The sequence below is a fragment of the Tachysurus fulvidraco genome, chromosome 11, assembly GCF_022655615.1.
Source record: "Tachysurus fulvidraco isolate hzauxx_2018 chromosome 11, HZAU_PFXX_2.0, whole genome shotgun sequence".
NCBI lineage: Eukaryota > Metazoa > Chordata > Actinopteri > Siluriformes > Bagridae > Tachysurus > Tachysurus fulvidraco.
The window spans coordinates 17320245-17339643 of NC_062528.1; the positions used below are offsets into that span (position 1 = coordinate 17320245).

The window sequence follows — 19399 nt, forward strand, 5'->3', positions numbered from 1 at the left end:
GAATGCTAAAATGATTCCCAGTGAAAAGTCAAATGATTCCCAGTGCAATGTCAAATGATTCCCAATGGAATGCCAAAACGATTCCCATTGGAATGATAAATGATTCCCAGTGAATTCCGGTTTATCTGTTAAACAGTGTTGAACCTCTTTGCATCTCCAGCAACCTTCACTCTACTAGGAAGGCTTTCTTCAAAATGTTGTATCGTACCTATTGGAATTTGAACTCATTTTGCACCAAATCAACATTCCAGTCCATGCCAAACATGTTCAGGTTAATAGAGATCAGCACTCGGTGCACACCACTGGAGTTCTTTAACACCAAAGCATGTCTTCATGGACCCTGTGTATTTTTTGAAAAATAACCCCAGATTATTATCTTACCTCCAGTAAATGTTACTGTTGGCACTGTGAATTCGGTAGTGTGGCTATCCATTACAGGGCACCATGCACATATTTGCACCTAGGGCCAATTTATTATGTGGCCAAGCCACTGACAGGTATGACTTTGGGGGGTAGGAGGAAAGTCATGAACCTGGAGGAGACCCACTGGGGCATGAGGACAATCTTGAGAAAACATGAGAATGCACCTTTCCTAGTTAATGTTTGGATTTATTTTCATGCATCATCACTCTTGTCCTCAGTCGATAATAGCTGCAGACGCATCTCAGATCACTCTGCTACAAATGTACCTAGTGTTTAATAGTTTTCCCTTTTGTTTTTTTCTTTGAAAACGTTGCTAGTTATTTAAAATATCACTGGAAAAGTAAAAACTTTAATAAACCAATTTCAAGAGACATAAAACTTAATATAGGTTGAATAATATACTACATCAGGATGTGCTGTTATGGGAATATAATCAATAGTGGGGTGATAATAATATTGTCTTATGTGTAAAAATAATCAATCGTTGGGCCTGAGGTAAAGTTCATTAGTTCACTATAACAGAAAATCCCAGAATGTTTAATAATGTGAAGTCAATAAGGCAAAAATTACTTGTCATGTTACTGCAGAACTGAAAAATGCAAAGATTTAATTTTACAGCTTTTCCTCTGACTGTTACGAAGCACTGACACCGGAGGCTCCTTCTGTTAAGCGTCTTTTCAGAAAATCGGTTGATTTCGGCAGACTTCGTTGTTGTTACTATAAAAACGGTAACATTTTAGAACCAATATCCAGTACTGCTAACAAACCTGATGTTGTAGACATCCAATCAACACAGAATCAGGTTTGGACCAATCAGATTTGAGAATTTTTTTCAATGAAATGAGCCTTTAAAATAAAAAACTGGAGATTAATGGTGCCTAATGATTATTATGTTGTACAAACACTTGATCGTTTTAATGCTCCATTTGTGACACATGGTATTGTGTATCGGTGAAGGGTTTTAAAGTCAGCTCTTGTGGCGCTGCCATGTAATTAACATTAACTTGGACATACTCTAGCCTGCCTGTTATGTGTTCAGAAGCAAATAAACCACTAATAGTCTATGCGAGAAGAAATAAACCTCTGACTCAACATGTTGTGTAAGAATGCATTGTGACCTGCTTGGTATAGTGTAAATAAATGGCACACCTAGTGCCCTAATTAATGAGGTATTCAAAAGCTGAGTCTGTAATAACGCGAGCAAAAGAGTGACCTAATTTGCGTGTATTGATATTAATTCCTTCTGTCGAGTGAAGGCTCTGATGGAGCAAGGTGACAGATGTAAGAGGTTTGTTCGTATACGTTCGGTACGTCTCTGAGGCTGGCATGGAGAATTTTTTGTGAGTGCGTTTATGTGTAAATAGGATGTGTGTGTTGTTGAGCCAGATTTTCTAGTCTGTAAAGAGAAAGCAAGCAGGTGTTTTGCACAGGACGAGCCGTGCTGAAACAGCTCGAGAGCAATGAAACAGAACCGACAAGAAGGCTTTCACTGGATTTTTTTTTTTCATCAGAAGAAAAGGGTTAGCGGTAGCACCTCATCTCATCTCAGCTCGTCAAGCTTGGCCTCATGTTGCTGCATGTTGACCTCACTGCACAAACCACACCGTTATATGTGCATGTCCCATATTTCCCATAATTCCTCCTTGTCGGTGTAAAGTATACAGTAGGCATTCTTACCACACAGCTTTATTGACGTTTGGCGTTCATGCCTAATCAGTTCAATAACATTTAATTCTCAGTAACCTAACAGGCTTACATAGGAGTAAACACTAAAGATCTTACAAACCCAACCTGCTATGATATCTCTATACATCTCAGTAGGACATATGGCTGCAATGCAATGAATGGAGATGTCAGGTTCAGATAATCCTGCTTCAAACGTCTAGATCTGTATTTGGAATTTAAACACGAAATGGGTGATAGGTGTGTCTTTAACCTGAGAGTGTGTGAGGACTTTATTATTATTATTATTATTATTATTATTATTATTATTATTATTATTTATTTATTTATTTATTTATTTATTTATTTATTTATTTATTAATTTATTTTTTATTTTATTATTGTTTCTTTGTTAAAAAATATATATTATATTAAAATTATATTAAATAATATTATTAATATTTTTATATTGTTTTATTTATTTTTTATTTATTATATTTTATTGTATTTTATTTATTTATTTATTTACTTACTTACTTACTTACTTATTTTTAATTCAAATGTTGTTTGCTATAATAGACGAGCGACTTACAGAAGGGTATTTAAACTCTTTATCACTAGGTTACAAACCAAGACTACCATCAGTTCATTTTTTTCAGCGGTAGTACAGCAAGAAAAGCATACACAAATTTTTAAGAGCTAGTTTTATGCTTCGGTAAGTGTTTGGCTGAGCTATACTGATATATTGGTAAGTTCACTCCACCACCGAGGTACCTGAATAGAGCAGAGTCTTGATGCTGACCTTCCTTGTACCCTGAGAGATAGTGGGACACTTGGAGCAATGCTGGAGGATCAGAGGGATCGTGGGGTAGTATGGGTAGTATGGGGTGGAATAATTTTTTACTTGTTTTAATCTACATATCAAATGCTAAAACAAAACATAAATGCAAAATAGAACAAAACAGTATTGAGTGTTAAACCACTATAAGATGTATAAACAATAGAGAGATGTACAGAAAGATTCTGTTAGATTTCCTACTATTTAAAGATAGAACTGTTACCTGTAAATGTAATAATCAGCACAGGGCATGTATCACCCATTATTAAATATATAAGAAACGAATCGTATTTTTACGAATAATCGTGAACATTCTAACAAATATCTGAATATATATCCTACAAGTCTAAATAAATAAAGAAAGCACTAAAGAGGGATGAAACGAGTCACTGAATCTCCATGAATCTCACTATAACCACTAGTTAGCATACTAGCTAAAGCTAGTATTCCCATTTAGAAGCTTTAAGGTTTGTTATTAGCAGTGCTAGCATTGTATGCTGCATGATGGACTGATCGGCTGCCGAAAGCCAAGGTATAACTTTAAACAAGGGCCTTAAGGGCCTTGTTCAAGGGCCCAGCATTGTGGACATGGGACTCAAACTCAAAACTTTCGAAAGGGTAGTCCAGCACTTTAACCACTCGGCTACCACCTCCCTACACCCTCCCTGCTCCATTGGCGCTGCACCATAGCTGCCCCTGTGCTCCGACCCCAACATCCTCAGTTGCGATATGATACGGAAAGGATTCCAGAGGGATGAAACGAGTCACTGAATCTCCATGAATCTCACTATAACTATCTCTCTTTCTAGTTCATACAAATCTGTCTATCGAACTCCATTCAGTACGGTGTGTTGGACTTTCCATGCTCAGGTAGATACACCAGTGCCTCGTCGATCTGTTCCTTTTCCGAAGGACGAGAGAAGGATCATCGTCCGTAACAAAAGACACTGTGAATTCTTGCATAACATTCCAAGATTCGTTAACTGTAGTAAAACATCGGGCTTGTTGTGACTTGACCTCTTCAGTCATGTGCACTGACAGCTGATCATGTCAGGTCTTGCTTTCATTTTGGAGGGAAAAAAAGGTAGGTGTGTGCTAAAGTTTGGTGACCTACTTTCTCTGGTGTTTGACATTGGCACTCCAGCTGTGCATGATGCTAATATTGCTAACAGTAAAAGCAGTAAAATTCTCTGAGTGTGTCATTAGACTCTAATACGAGGGCCTGTGGTAGCCTAGTGGTTAAGGTGGGCTACCGATCGGAAGGTTGTTAAGGAGTTCGATTCCTACGTCCACCAAGCTGCCACTGCTTGGCCCCTGAGCAAGGCCCTTGACCCTAAATTGCCCAGTTGTATAAAAATGTAAGTCGCTCTGGATAAGGGCATCTGCTAAATGCTGTAAATGTAAATGTAATACACCATCTATAAAGGTATATCTTATCTTATCGTCTTATAGAATGTCAAATAACGTTAAACAGCACCAACGTAAGTAATCGTTTGAGACCTGTAACAACTGGAAAAAGGTACTTAGTTGGCTGAGAGTTTGTCCAGATTTTTATCTTTTTTAGCTGAGAGGCTTCAGAAGGATTTTGTGTTGATAAGCAGGGAGACAGGCAGGGAGACAGGCAGGGAGACAGGCAGGGAGACGGACAGGGAGACAGACAGGGAGACAGACAGGGAGACAGACAGGGAGACAGACAGGGAGACAGGCAGGGAGACAGGCAGGGAGACAGGCAGGGAGACAGACAGGGATTGGCATAACAGAATAAGGTGTTGGAACGGACAGGCGAACTGAATGACAGGCGAACTGAATGACAGGATATTGGAATTACTGACTCCCTGATCACTGCGCTGACTACTGAGCAGATTGAGACGCACTAGATGTCCCCTAAATTAACTGAAATAGGAATCATTCCTGTCACTTCATTTCAGAGTTTTGGAAGTGAAAGGGGCCTACAGTGTTATCACAATAAGCACTTCACCTTTTGGAACAGTTTAGTATGCAGTCTCTTTCACTGGACATGAAGGAATGAAGAACGTGAGCTACGGTTTTGCTGGAAGACATTAGACCAACTTTGGCGTCCAGTTATACGACATATATTCCCTTTGTTTTGCCGCCTAAATCAAGTGCTTATCATTCATGACACATAGTGCTCTTTCCAAGCCCTGGTTCATTTCCATAAATTTCACTTGTTGGATTTTTAATTTCCTCTCCAGTGCAATTTGTAGATCAGTGGACCGGCAACTTATCAGAAATGGAATATTAAGTTTCTAATGGAATATTAAGAGCAAACAGCAGAAGAAGAACACATTCTTTTTTCCACATATGCATTACGGTGAAATTATTTTCTTTGCATATTCCAGCGTATTAGGAAGCTGGACTCAGAGCACAGGGTCAGGAGCAGAGAGGCTTAAGAGCCGTGCTCAAGGGCCCAACAGTTTCAGCTTGGCAGTGCTGAGACCTGAACATCCAACCTTCTGATTACTAACCCAGAGCCTTAAACCCTGCCTTTACATATTGAAACAGGAATCGACTGGTGTTTCATTTCTGCCTTGTTCCTAGTTTTCGGATCCTTCTGACCAGGATAAAGCACTTAAGGTAGATGGAAGGTTAAATGCAAGCAACATGATATGTGAGGACTTTTCTTTCTTTCTTTGTTTGTTTCTTTCTTTGTTTCTTTCTTTCTGTCTGTCTGTCTGTCTGTCTTTCTTTCTTTCTTTCTTTCTTTCTTTCTTTCTTTCTTTTTCTTTTTTCTTTCTTGCTGTCTGTCCTTTCTTTCTTTCTTTCTTTCTTTCTTTCTTTCTGTCTGTCTGTCTGTCTGTCTGTCTGTCTGTCTGTCTTTCTTTCTTTCTTTCTTTCTTTCTTTCTTTCTTTCTTTCTTTCTTTCTTTCTTTCTTTCTTTCTTTCTTTCTTCGAATGTGAGGTGGGAATGCAAGAGAGTCCACCTTGGAAGTAGGAAATAATGCTGTACCTCCATGTCTCTCATTTTACTGATATATTTGTCATTATTTGTCACTGACAGGTGAAGTAAATAACATTGATTATCTCGTTACAGTGGCATGGGGGTCGAGGGGTGGGATATATTAGTCAGCAAAGTGAACAGTCACTTCTTAAAGTGTAAAGACCTGGGTGACTTTATAAAGGGCCAGATTGTAATGGCTAGACAAGTGGGTCAGAGCATCTCCAATATAAGGAGGTGAGATTTTCCCACGACGGTTAGTGGTTAGTACCTGAGGAGGAAATGGCACTATTTTTGGTTAAACTTGTGTAAACATGATTAATTAAATACAGCTTGCTGTAGATGAGCTTGCAAAAATTGTGAACTAGAGCTGGAGGAAGTGTATGTAAATAATCCAGCATGAGCAATAATCTTTTTATTACCGAATCTTACAGCACCTTAAGCTTAAGATATTTGACATGAAAATGATGTTAAACATTTAAATGTATCCAACATATGAAATGAGCCAAATATATCACAAAATTATAACTTTTTATTGTGATAATGCACCCATGCTTCAGACTTATTATTATTATTAATAATAATAATAATAATAATAATAATAATAATAATATATATACAACAATATACAATTAATTCACAGTTAAAGTCTAGTTGGCATGTTGGTATGAAATCTTTTACAATCTTAAAGAAAATCCAGCGTTAAAGTTTTGCATTTAAACCCGTACCACATTTAAATACGAAGAGAAATGATTGTAATTTTTAAAAATAAGTGTTATTTATAATATAAATAAGATAATGTCAGTAATCAACAGTAAACCTGTGCCAACTGGAGCTGCAGATTCCTGCTCTGGGTTGACAGACGTGGAACACACGTGGTGTCACGCTGGAGATGTTTTGTTTCCACACCATTCTCTATAGACTGAAATCAACAACAACGACACCACGGTGTCCCCGATTCTGCTGTTTGATGAGAAAATCACCTGATACTCCAGACCTCTATCTGCATGATCTTGTCCATTGTACTCCTGTGACACGATTGGCCAAGCGGTTAAGGCTCTGGGTTACTGCGTTACCTTAACCCTCTTTGCTCAACGAGGGCTGTAACCGACCCTGTTCTCGGCCCCAGCTTCCTGACACGATATCTGGGATATGAGAAGGAAAATGATTTGACTCTAAATATAATAAATACTCATATAAATTATAGTAAAGTATTTAACATAAGCATCAAATCCTAAACGCGAAGGTTTCACAATTTCCTGTCTATCAGGAAGGCTGTAGTTGTGTAAACTCGATGACCTCAGACACAGGTTGGGTATGAACTGTTCTACCTGTTATTGTGTTCATAGGCGCCGTGTCGAAACACCGATGTCACAAGGTGCTAATTTTTATAGTCAAACCAGATCTTCAGCTTGTACAAGTGCCTTAGGTGGGGCAAATATGTGAGAAACAACCGAAGGCTTCAACCTATCCATATGCTACAGGGAGACTGTAGAAAGTCACGAAGTACCGTATCTATGTTAGCTTTATTCAATCAGGTCTATTAATAGTATAATAATCATTATTATTTATCTAATAGCTAAAAATTTGAACATTATATATGCATTAGACAGGATTTGTCAGTCTCTGAATATGTAGATGGAAGTGATTTGAGAAAAAAAAAAAAATTTCATTCCTGCCCCATACATAATACTCTACTAGTTAGCATACTAGCTAAAGCTAGCATACCCATTTAGAAGCTTTAAGGTTTGTTATTAGCAGTGCTAGCATTGTATGCTGCATGATGGACTGATCGGCTGCCGAAAGCCAAGGTATAACTTTAAACAAACAAAATGTCTTCACTGGCCTACTTTTCATACATTCAACACATCATGCTTCCCATATCGATTCATAAAAATGTACAAGATAACCATCAAGTCAAAGTGAAGAATTCAGCGCTTTATACTGATTTGTGTTTACATTCGTCTCCAGAACATTGGTGAACTAGTGAACTAGTATGAGGAAGTGCTTTTATTCCTGTTTCTCTGGTTGCACTGTGTCCTTGACGTTTTAGCCATCTTTAGCCATGTGCTTTGTTCATTCATACCCAGGGGCCAGTTTTGTCTGAGTTTTACCACCCCATTGTTATTTATTTTCCTATAACAGTAGCAAAATAGGAGTAGTGGGGACTCAAGTGGTTAAGGCTATGTGTTGTTGATCGGAAGGTCAGGGGTCAAGCCGCAGCACTGCCACTGTTGGGGAAACTGAGTAAGGCCCTTATCCAGAGCAACTTATATTTTATCTCATTTTATACAACCGAGCAATTGAGGGTTAAGGGCCTTGTTCAAGGGCCCAGCATTGTGGACATGGGACTCAAACTCACAACTTTCGAAAGGGTAGTCCAGCACTTTAACCACTCGGCTACCACCTCCCTACACCCTCCCTGCTCCATTGGCGCTGCACCATAGCTGCCCCTGTGCTCCGACCCCAACATCCTCAGTTGCGATATGATACGGAAAGGATTCCACTGTGCTGTAATGTATATGTTGTTATAATAAAAGCTTATAAGTCATGGTATAAAGATCACAGAACATATCTAAGCTATTTATTTATTTATTTTCATTTCTGGCATGCTCAAATCGCTGGTGCCAAGTTCCTCTTATGCCAACAGCAAGTTTACACTTCTGACAATGAACACCACATCCTAGTTTTATCAGTTTATAGTACAATTGATGTTGCAGAACGTCTGTGAAACGAGTTAGTTCCTGCGATAGCTTGCCACTGCGACCCTGACCAGGATGAAGTGATGATGAAGATGAATGAAGGAACGAATGATCTTACTCAGTACCAATAATGCACTATAATCCTTCCTAAGCAAAGTACGATGCAGCCTATTATTAAGACTTTGTGGATGGATAAATTCTTAATGTGGGCACATTTATCTGGTTTCTTTAGGATTCTATATCAGTAAATTAGTAGAAATGTCTAGAAAATGCTTCAGTAAGCTTATATTAGGATTATTGTAATCTCACAATAGGTAGCACTCGATATTTATTCATTCATTTTCTACCGCTTATCCGAACTTCTCGGGTCATGGGGAGCCTGTGCCTATCTCAGGCGTCATCGGGCATCAAGGCAGGATACACCCTGGACGGAGTGCCAACCCATCGCAGGGCACACACACTCTCAATCACTCATGCACTCACACACTACGGACAATTTCCAGAGATGCCAATCAACCTACCATGCATGTCTTTGGACCGGGGGAGGAAACCGGAGTACCCGGAGGAAACCCCCGAGGCACACACAAGACGGAGGCGGGAATCGAACCCCCAACCATAGAGGTGTGAGGCGAACGTGCTAACCACTAAGCCAACGTGCCCCCCCAGCATTCGATATATTTGATCAAATTTAAGAAATTTTCCCTCGCTTAGTATAATTTGTTGGGAAATCAACCAGCATTGTAATACCTTTTATTTTCACAGCCCACTTTGTTAAGATACAAAACTAAAAGCACAGCATTTCTTCAGTTACACAAGCACTTTAGCGATGCCCTTTATCTATGTTTGACAGTTCAAAGCCCTTCCAGTAGAGATTGCATTAAATTAGTCCGATGAAACTTGGCAGATGTAGTGCAGGGTGATTCTTGGTTCATTGTAATTCTGTGATCGTGTGTGTCTATGGACACCCTGGAAAGTCCTCTTTATTGGGTGTACCTGTAAACCTGCGTAAATTCATGCACTTTTGTAATCAACCGATCATGTAGCAGCAGCACCATGCATCAATGCATAAAATCATGCAGATACGGGTCAAGAGCTTCAGCTAATGTTCGTGTCAAATTTTATAATGGAAAAAAAAACGTGAAGTCTGTGCTTTTAACTGTGGTATGGTTGTTGTGCCTTGTTAAAGAGCCAGATCAGAGGAGAACGATCAGACTGCTTTGAGCTGACCGGATGTCTAAAGTAACGTGAATAAGCACTCTTTACAGCCGCCATGAACAGAAAAGCATCTCAGAAAGAACACTACATCAAACCTGGATGGGCTGAGGACTACACCAGATTCCACTCCTGTCCAGAGCTTGTTCTTGTGCTGTTGTAGCTTATTCACTTAAGGTTCAGAGGTTAAGGTATAGAGGCATGTCAGCTGAAGAAGCAGGAGAATGCTTAAAGCAGCCTGTCTGGTACCATCACCCAGAGATCACACTTAAAAAAACAGTGACGGGACATATGGCTAAGTACGGTGACCCATACTCAGAATTCATTCATTTAACCCATGCAAAGTGCACACACACAGCAGTGAACACACACACACACACACACCCGGAGCAGTGGGCAGCCATTTATGCTGCGGCGCCCGGGTAGCAGTTAGACGGGGTTCGGTGCCTTGCTCAAGGGCACCTCAGTCGTGGTATTGCCGGCCCGAGACTCAAACCCACAACCTTAGGGTTGGAGTCAAACTCTCTAACCATTAGGCCATGACTTCCACACTTCCTTCTGGAAGCGCCTGACCTGTATCTGTATCTGTTGGCTGATTAGATAACTAATAGGAGTAACAGTCAATAACTAAGCGCATAGATAACTAGATAGTGTATATATGTATATAAAAATTGATATAACGGAAACTTTTAAAACACTGCTGTTGCGGTTGCCGAGCTTGTGAAGCTTTATGAAAGATGGTCTGTCATTGCAGTGTCATGGTGGTTTTCCACATGACTTCCCCTGTCATTGATTAATTTTCTCCATTACTGTAGCTACACTATCAAGCTAAGGCTAGGGCAAAGAAGTGACCTGGTCTCTCTCTCTCTCTCTCTCTCTCTCTCTCTCTCTCTCTCTCTCTTTTCTCTCTTTTTTCTCTTACACACACACACACACACACACACACACACACACACACACACACACACACACACACACACACACACACACACACACACACACACACACACACACACACACAGTGCTAAGAATCAACTAATAGAATAATATCTGCACATCAGTATTAATACAGAGGTGGATGTTTTACACAAAGCACTTATTAGCTACAGCCAGAATCTTACCTCCTTAGCCAAAAACTTTGACCTGACCATCACCTCAAAAAAATAGACCCTTTTTTTTTTTTGAACATCCAATTACCCATTTTGCTATTATAATAAAATCCACTCTTCTGTGGAGACTTTCCTCTGGATTTTGGAGTGTAGGGATTTGTGATTATTTCACTACAAAAGCATTAGTGAGATCAGACATGTTGGATATCGGATTAGCGAAGTCTGGATTGCTGTTGGTGTTTCAGTTCATCCCAAAGGTGTTTAGTGGGCTTGAGGTCAAGGCTCTGTGCAGGACACTTGCACTCCAACCTTGGCATAACATGACCTTCATTGACCTTTCTTTGTGCACAGGGGCATTATCATGCGGAAACATGTTTGTGCAAGAATACAACTTGGTTTTGTAGTGTTTGTTTTGGAATTTTATGGTGTTTTTTTTTTTTTGCAGCATAGCTATTGGTACATGTGTGTCATGTGGTTTTGATAGAAATCACCGGTTGGCAGTGAGTTGTGGTTTTGCTTCCTGCTGGTCTTATATCCAGGTTCTGAAAGTTAACATATGTTGAGGATTGATGCCTGGCAAAATTCACTTTTTGGCTATCACTGACTACACGCTTCCTTCTGAACATTGGGCAGGTTGACAGATAGGGCTTATCACTCTATGGTTTAATGTTCATGAAAACACAAATAATCTGGCAGACTGGGAAACGGAGGATGGTGGCGCTATCTGAGTGCATCCAATTTGTGACCTTTGAATTGTTTCTTATTACCCGAGCAGTGATTTCTCCTTATCTCCAATCTTTCAAAGCCAATCCTGCTGCATTTTTGTAACACACCTGACCGAGCATCTGGTCTCACCTGCACGCTGGGACTGGGACACGACTGAATTGTCAGGTGTGATATTAAGAAGGTGGACCTGGAGTCAGCACACAGCATTCTGTCACGCAGAGCAAAACACAAACCGTTCCTGTCTAAATATGTAATGTGTTTGCCAAGTGCAAATGTAAAGACAACCTGGATTGGTAAGTGTTGTGTTATGGGGAGAGGGAGGGAGGGAGGGAGGGAGGGAGGGAGGAATGGAGGAAGGAAGGGAAAGAGAGAGGAAGGAATTGATGAAAATTGGAGTGATGTGGGAGGGAAGGGGTGATGAGAGGAAGAAAGGATAGAAGGAAGGAGTGATGAGAGGCAGAAAGAAAGGAGCTATGAGAGGAAGGAAGGAAGGGATGAAGGATGGAGTGGGGAGAGGGAGGAAGGAAGGGGTGAAGGATGGAGTGGTGAGAGGCAGGAAGGAAGGGATGAAGGATTGAGTGATGAGTGATGAGAGGCAGGAAGGAAGGAAGGAAGGAAGCAAGAATGGAAGGAGTGATGAGAGGCAGAAAGAAAGGAGCTATGAGAGGAAGGAAGGAAGGGATGAAGGATGGAGTGATGAGAGGCAGGAAGGAAGGAGCGATGAGAGGGATGAATTAAGGAGTGATTTAGAGGGAGGGAGGAAGGAAGGGATAAAGGATTGAGTGGGAAGAGGGAGGAAGGAAGGGATGAAGGATTGAGTGGGAAGAGGAAGGAAGGAAGGGATGAAGGATGGAGTGGTGAGAGGCAGGAAGGAAGGAGTGATGAGAGGGATGAAGTAAAGAGTGATTTAGAGGGAGGGAGGAAAGAAGCGATAAAGGATGGATTGGGGAGAGGGAGGAAGGAAGGGATGAAGGATGGATTGGGGAGAGGGAGGAAGGAAGGGATGAAGGATGGTGTGGTGAGAGGCAGGAAGGAAGGGATGAAGGATGGAGTGTTGAGAGGCAGGAAGGAAGGGATGAAGGATGGAGTGGTGAGAGGCAGGAAGGAAGGGATGAAGGATTGAGTGATGAGTGATGAGAGGCAGGAAGGAAGGAAGAATGGAAGGAGTGATGAGAGGGAGGAAGGAAGGGGTAATGAGAGATCAGGAGCAAGGAATTAAGGTGTGATGAGAGGAAAAATTGAGTCATTGAAGGGAAGAAGGACTGAGGTAACAGAGGGAGGAAGTAATGAGTCTGTAAAAAGAAAAGTCATGAATCGACAAAGGGAAGAAGGAACGAATCAATAACGGGAGAGAATGAATGAATCAATGAAGGAAGGAAAGAATAAATCACTGAAAGGAAGCTGGAATGATAGAAGTACAGAACAAACAGATGAACAAACAAAAAAAAGTAGAATGGAATCACTGGAGGAATCACTGAATCTGATCCCAAATCTATTTATGTATTAAACATTTAGGGCATTTGACATACGCCCTTATCCAGGATTAGGCCCTAAGCCTAACTTACATTTATCTTATTTTATATAACCGAGGGTTAGAGGGCCTCTCTCAAGGGCCCAACAGTGTCAGCTTAGTAGACCTGGGCTTCAAACTCACAACCTTCTGATCAGTAATCCAACACTTATCCAATGAGCTACCACTTTCACACCCATTTAAAATTTGGGAAAATTTTGCATTGTATATGTCTTTTTTAGACGTCAGATAATCAGATTAGTTTTTCAGCTACTGAAGATGACACGTATTCAATGACATCAACGTTTTCATGACAGGAAAAAAAAATAGCTGAAATTAACCATATGGAAGATGGGAATTGGGGGAAAAGAAGAGTTTAAAGAAGAGGGTACTAAATGTGGTATACCCCTTGTTTTACATTGAAGGACATCGCACTCAGATTTACTAAAGGAAAGAAAAAGAACAATTTTGAAATACTTTTGAAAATATTTTATACAATCTTTATCAATTTATTGATTTTTATCTCAAATTTTTTCTTTTTCTTTCCTTTTGTAAATCTGAGTGCGATGTCCTTTGACGTAAAACAAGGGGTATACTGCATTTAGCACCCTCTGCTGACTGTGAATCAAACTGCAATTTCAAGAAATCATTGACAAACTCTTCTTTTTCCCCAATTCCCATCTTCCATATGGTTAGTTTCAGCCAGGTTTTTTTTTTCTGTCATGAAAACGTTGATGTCATTGAATAAGTGTCATCTTCGGTAGCAGAAAAACTAATCTGATTATCTGACGTCTAAAAAAGACACATACAATGCAAGATTTTCCCGATCCTTACTAATCACGCTCGGGTTTAAAGGATCGTGTTTGCTAAAGCCTGTTGAACAAGCTCGCTTTCTGACAGCCGCTCCCTCTGTGCTGCTGATCTATCGACACTTACAGTTACCATGTAGTGACAGTCACCTCTCAGTGTTGTGTTTTTTAAAGGCTAGGCCTCCAGGCTGTGTTGTTCTTTTAGCATTATTCACAATAGAGGTACTATGGATTATGCCTTAATAGCACAGTAAGCTCATAAAGTCCCTCTGTAAGTCGTTCTGTATAATGGCGGCTGAGAAATTCTTTAAACGTAAACGTATTTTGATGGGTGTGTATTTTTCTATTTGAACCCGTACGATACGACGCGCATCTCGATATCGGATCGATGAACCCGACGTACGAAGCAGACGATCATTCACACTGTTTATGGATCTTCTGGTATGATGGATCACGTTGTGATTCATGCTCACTGAAAATTTACAGTCAGAGATCGGATTGGAAAAACGTCACCTGGTCTGACGAATCGTGCCACGTGCCTGCAGATGGGAAGATTAGAATTCGGTTGTGTTCGTTTGCTGTTTTTTTTATTTAATCATTTAAGTAAGCATCAAACAGCCTTCCCATATGAATAATGTCACCAGGAAATATATTTATGACAATGAAAATAATTTAACATGTTATTCATCATCGCAATATTACAACGTATAAATATCTGAATGATCGTTTTTTTTTTGTTATTATAATTGCAATACAAATCGAAAATATCGTTTGTGTCAACGTCAATGTCGAATGTTTATGAAGCTTTTATCATGACACGTATAATATCATGGCTTTTGTTTGTTTGTTTGTTTGTTTGTTTGTTTGTTTGTTTATCATGCAAACAGACAATTACAATATTTACAGAAGAGAAATTAGATGCAAAATACAATTACAAAGACCAAACAAACCAAAGTGTGTGTGTGTGTGTGTGTGTGTGTGTGTGTGTGTGTGTGTGTGTGTGTGTGTGTGTGTGTGTGTGTGTAAAACTGTAAGTGTAGCTGGGTGTGGGAGTGGAGATATATGAATAAAGGAGCATGTAGGGAAGTACAACAGAGATAAAATATATATATATATATATATATATATATATACATATATATATATATATATATAAATTTATATAATAATAATTATAATGACAATAATAATGATGAAGATAATAATAGTATCACACAAAACAAAAAAATACGTAAAATAATGGTTTATGAGGAAGGTGACAATATCAACAGTAGTAGTAATAATAATAATAATAATAATAATAATAATAATAATAATAATAAATCCAATTAATAAGAAATGACAAATAGTAATAATAGTATTAGCAGTTACAAATATACTCATTTCATCCGGAATGAAGGGGTGGCTTTAGTTTATATTTATCATCTCATATATATATATATATATATATATATATATATATATATATATATATATATATATATATATATATATATATATATATATCAGAACCATCATTACAGTCTGCTTAACAGACCTTTACTCGTATATATTTGGAGAGGTTGTTTCCTTTTACTCGTAGCTGGAGACAAGATTGTTAGGCTCTAATTGTATTATTAGTGACACAATATTTGGGCTTCAAGACAGAAATTTCTTTGCCTTCATTTGTTGAAGAAAAAAAGGAAAGAAATTACTTGAGCCTTTTAATCAAACAGCTTCCTAATATTAGGATCTACCTACTTTACATTAACAAAAGAAAATTCTGCAAAACTACCATTAGATTTTTGGAAAGTCACCAATTCATTTGTACTGCATTCAAGAACAGCCATAAGCTTATTCAAAACTAATGATCCATTTAGCTCCTGCTGGTTTGTAAAGCGCTCTTTTGCAGAGTCATCTGTTTACCGTATGTGTGAGTGTGTGAAAGAGTGACAGAAGTAGAGCGGTAGTGGGTGTCTTTAAACTCTGAAACGCTTGTAGAAGGTATGACCCGCAATTTATTTATCTGTCTGTCTGTCTGTCTATCTATCTATCTATCTATCTATCTATCTATCTATCTATCTATCTATCTATCTATCTATCTATCTATCTATCTATCTGTCTGTCTGTCTGTCTGTCTGTCTGTCTGTCTGTCTGTCTGTCTGTCTATCTTATTTTTATTTATTATTTCTAAATGTCCAAGTTTATTGCTTCCATCACCCCTAAACACTCCTCCTTTTTGGACATTTATTTATTTATTTATTTATTTATTTATTTATTTATTTATTTGTTTGTTTGTTTGTTTGTTTGTTTGTTTGTTTATTAATTTATTATATTTAAATGTCCAAGTTTATTGCTTCCATCACCCCCAAACACTCCTCCTTTTATTTGTTTGTTTGTTTGTTTGTTTATTAATTTGTTGTATTTAAATGTCCAAGTTTATTGCTTCCACCACCCCCAAACTCTCCTCGTTGACTCAACACTGCAGTGGATAACACCAAATCTAACAGAACTCATGACCGGAAATGCGAAATGCAAGAAATTCCTCTCTAAATAGAAATTCCCAGGGCTGAAAAGCTTTTTCCAGAAAAGTGTGAATGATTTATGATCCCAGAAAACCAGGTTGAACAGTTAACCACTTATCCATGTTCTAGCTTTCACTGCAATCTGTCTCGTTTTGTTCTTTTTTCCGGGTGCAATATCGTATAATGTAGTCAGTAAAATGAAATTAGAATTTGTTCTGATATTCTTGAACAGCTTTGCTCGAATGTCCGACGTCAATCAAACTCAATTTCTCTCTCTCTCTCTCTCTCTCTCTCTCTCTCTCTCTCTCTCTCTCTCTCTCTCTCTCTCTCTCTCTCTCTCTCTCTCTGTGTTGTAGGCCCGAAATGGCAAGGAAAATGTTGTCTTCCTTACGGAGGAACAGAAGTCTACATCGAAGCCGAAGAAGACGGGGCTGGTGGTAGGAGGTGTGGTCGTCCTGCTGGTACTGATGGCTGTGGCTGGCTTTCTCATTTGGTGGTTCGCTGGTATGAACCTTTCTAGATTTAGTAGCATAATTCAGTCTTACAATCTTCTACAACTTCTAACGCTTGATATTTACTTTTCTAACCCAAGTGGTTTCATGTATTCATGGATTCAGTATATTATTCCAGAGCGGTTTCAGTGCAATGCAGTATGAAGTTATGGTTACAAAAGTGTAATAACATTAATAAAGACAGGAACAGAGACAACGCCTCCTTCACTAAGACTGACAGGCACATAGGCCACACCTCCTTCACTAATTCTAACAGGCACATAAGCCACACCTCCTTCACTAAGACTGACAGGCACATAGTTCACACCTCCTTTACTATGATTGACATTCACATCGGCCACACCTTCTTCACTAATACTAACAGACAAATAGGCCACACCTTATTCACTAATACTAACAGGCACATAAGGCCACAACATATTTAATAAGACTGACAGGTGCATAGGCCATGCCTCCTTTGCTAAGACTTACAGGTCAATAGGCTACACCTCCTTCACTAAGACTGGCAGGCACATAGGCCACACCTCCTTCACTAAGACTGGCAGGCACATAGGCCACACCTCCTTCACTAAGACTGGCAGGCACATATGCCACATCTCCTTCACTAAGACTGGCAGGCACATAGGCCACACCTCCTTCACTAAGACTGGCAGGCACATATGCCACATCTCCTTCACTAAGACTGGCATGCACATATGCCACATCTCCTTCCCTAAGACTGGCAGGCACATAGGCCACATCTCCTTCACTAAGACTGGCAGGCACATAGGCCACACCTTAATTAATAAGACTGACAGGCACATAGGCCACATCTCCTTCACTAAGACTGGCAGGCACATATGCCACATCTCCTTCCCTAAGACTGGCAGGCACATAGGCCACATCTCCTTCACTAAGACTGGCAGGCACATAGGCCACACCTTAATTAATAAGACTGACATTCACATAGGCCACATCTCCTTCACTAAGACTGGCAGGCACATATGCCACATCTCCTTCACTAAGACTGGCAGGCACATAGGCCACACCTTAATTAATAAGACTGACAGGCACATAGGCCACACCTTAATTAATAAGACTGACATTCACATATGCCACATCTCCTTCACTAAGACTGGCAGGCACATATGCCACATCTCCTTCACTAAGACTGGCAGGCACATAGGCCACACCTTAATTAATAAGACTGACAGGCACATAGGCCACACCTTAATTAATAAGACTGACATTCACATAGGCCACACCTCCTTCACTAAGACTGACAGGCACATATGCCACATCTCCTTCACTAAGACTGACAGGCACATAGGCCACAACTCCTTCACTAAGACTGACAGGCACATAGGCCACAACTCCTTCACTAAGATTGACAGGCACATAGGCCACAACTCCTTCACTAAGATTGACAGGCACATAGGCCACAACTCCTTCACTAAGATTGACAGGCACATAGGCCACGCCTCTTTTAGTTGCAGAAGGAATAAAACACTTAAAGATGTGCTGTTATAGAAGCACAATCCACTTCAGTACAGTAGCAGTTAGTCTGTATCATGCAGACCCATCATTCTTAATGATCCTAATGCCATGTTTTATTCCTTACACGTTAATAAACTGAATCTTCTTCAGTGTAAAATTCCACCCATTTCCAGGAAACTGCTTCTTCTTTTCCACCAGTCAAACCAAAACTACTTCAGCAGAAAAAGGCACTTGAAATGATATCCCAGAGAACGATTGTCTTCAGTGGCGATATGAAGCTGGTAGATGCCCCGTACAAGCCTGAATACGTGGACCCCAAGAGCATGGAGTTCCGAGAGACAGCCCAAGCACTGCAAGACATTGTGAGTTTCTGTATCATCTCTCCTGTGCTTGACTATGACAAAACCCTTGCATACATGTAGAAGCTGTTCTCACACTCAAACTGAGTGGAACGAACCTAGTGTGTACAGAATATCTTGCGTCAAAACATCTGGTCAGTTGTGGGTCTGCAGTGGTGTCTTTCCAATCATTGATGGTTTACATGAATATTCATAAATTGTGTATAAATTCATTAAGTCGACTGTTATATAGTGATCTATAGATATTGATCGATTCAGCAGATAAAATAGCAGCTAACTATAACAATCTCTCTAGGCAAGGGGTCGGCAACCCGCGCCTCCGGGGCCACAAGTGGCTCTTTCATCCCTCTGCTCCAGCTCCCTGTAGATTTGGAAAATAAATATTTAATGTAAATTTATTTTATTTTATTTAGTTAGTGTTAAAAAATGTAATTCTAAATTCTAATATTATTATGCTCTTGTAACATTACAATAAACCGGGTTTAATTTGTTTGTCCCTCAAAATACGCGTCGTAACTGCCGACTTGCGAAATCCGACACAGAAGCAGACGCATTTTTTGGTTCGCTGCAGCCTGCAAGTTAAAATTTTGATGTCATGAAT

At 39.6% G+C, this 19399-nt stretch overlaps 1 protein-coding gene across 1 annotated transcript in view; it reads left to right on the plus strand.

Moving 5' to 3' along the window:
* Positions 1-19399, plus strand: part of zmp:0000001114 (suppressor of tumorigenicity 14 protein homolog) — a 52444-nt gene that overhangs the window by 1020 nt on the left and 32025 nt on the right. Inside the window, exons 2-3 of the mRNA XM_027147973.2 lie at positions 16808-16955; positions 18638-18801. Of these exons, the coding sequence (XP_027003774.2) occupies positions 16808-16955; positions 18638-18801 (312 nt within the window). The remainder of the gene's footprint in view (positions 1-16807; positions 16956-18637; positions 18802-19399) is intronic.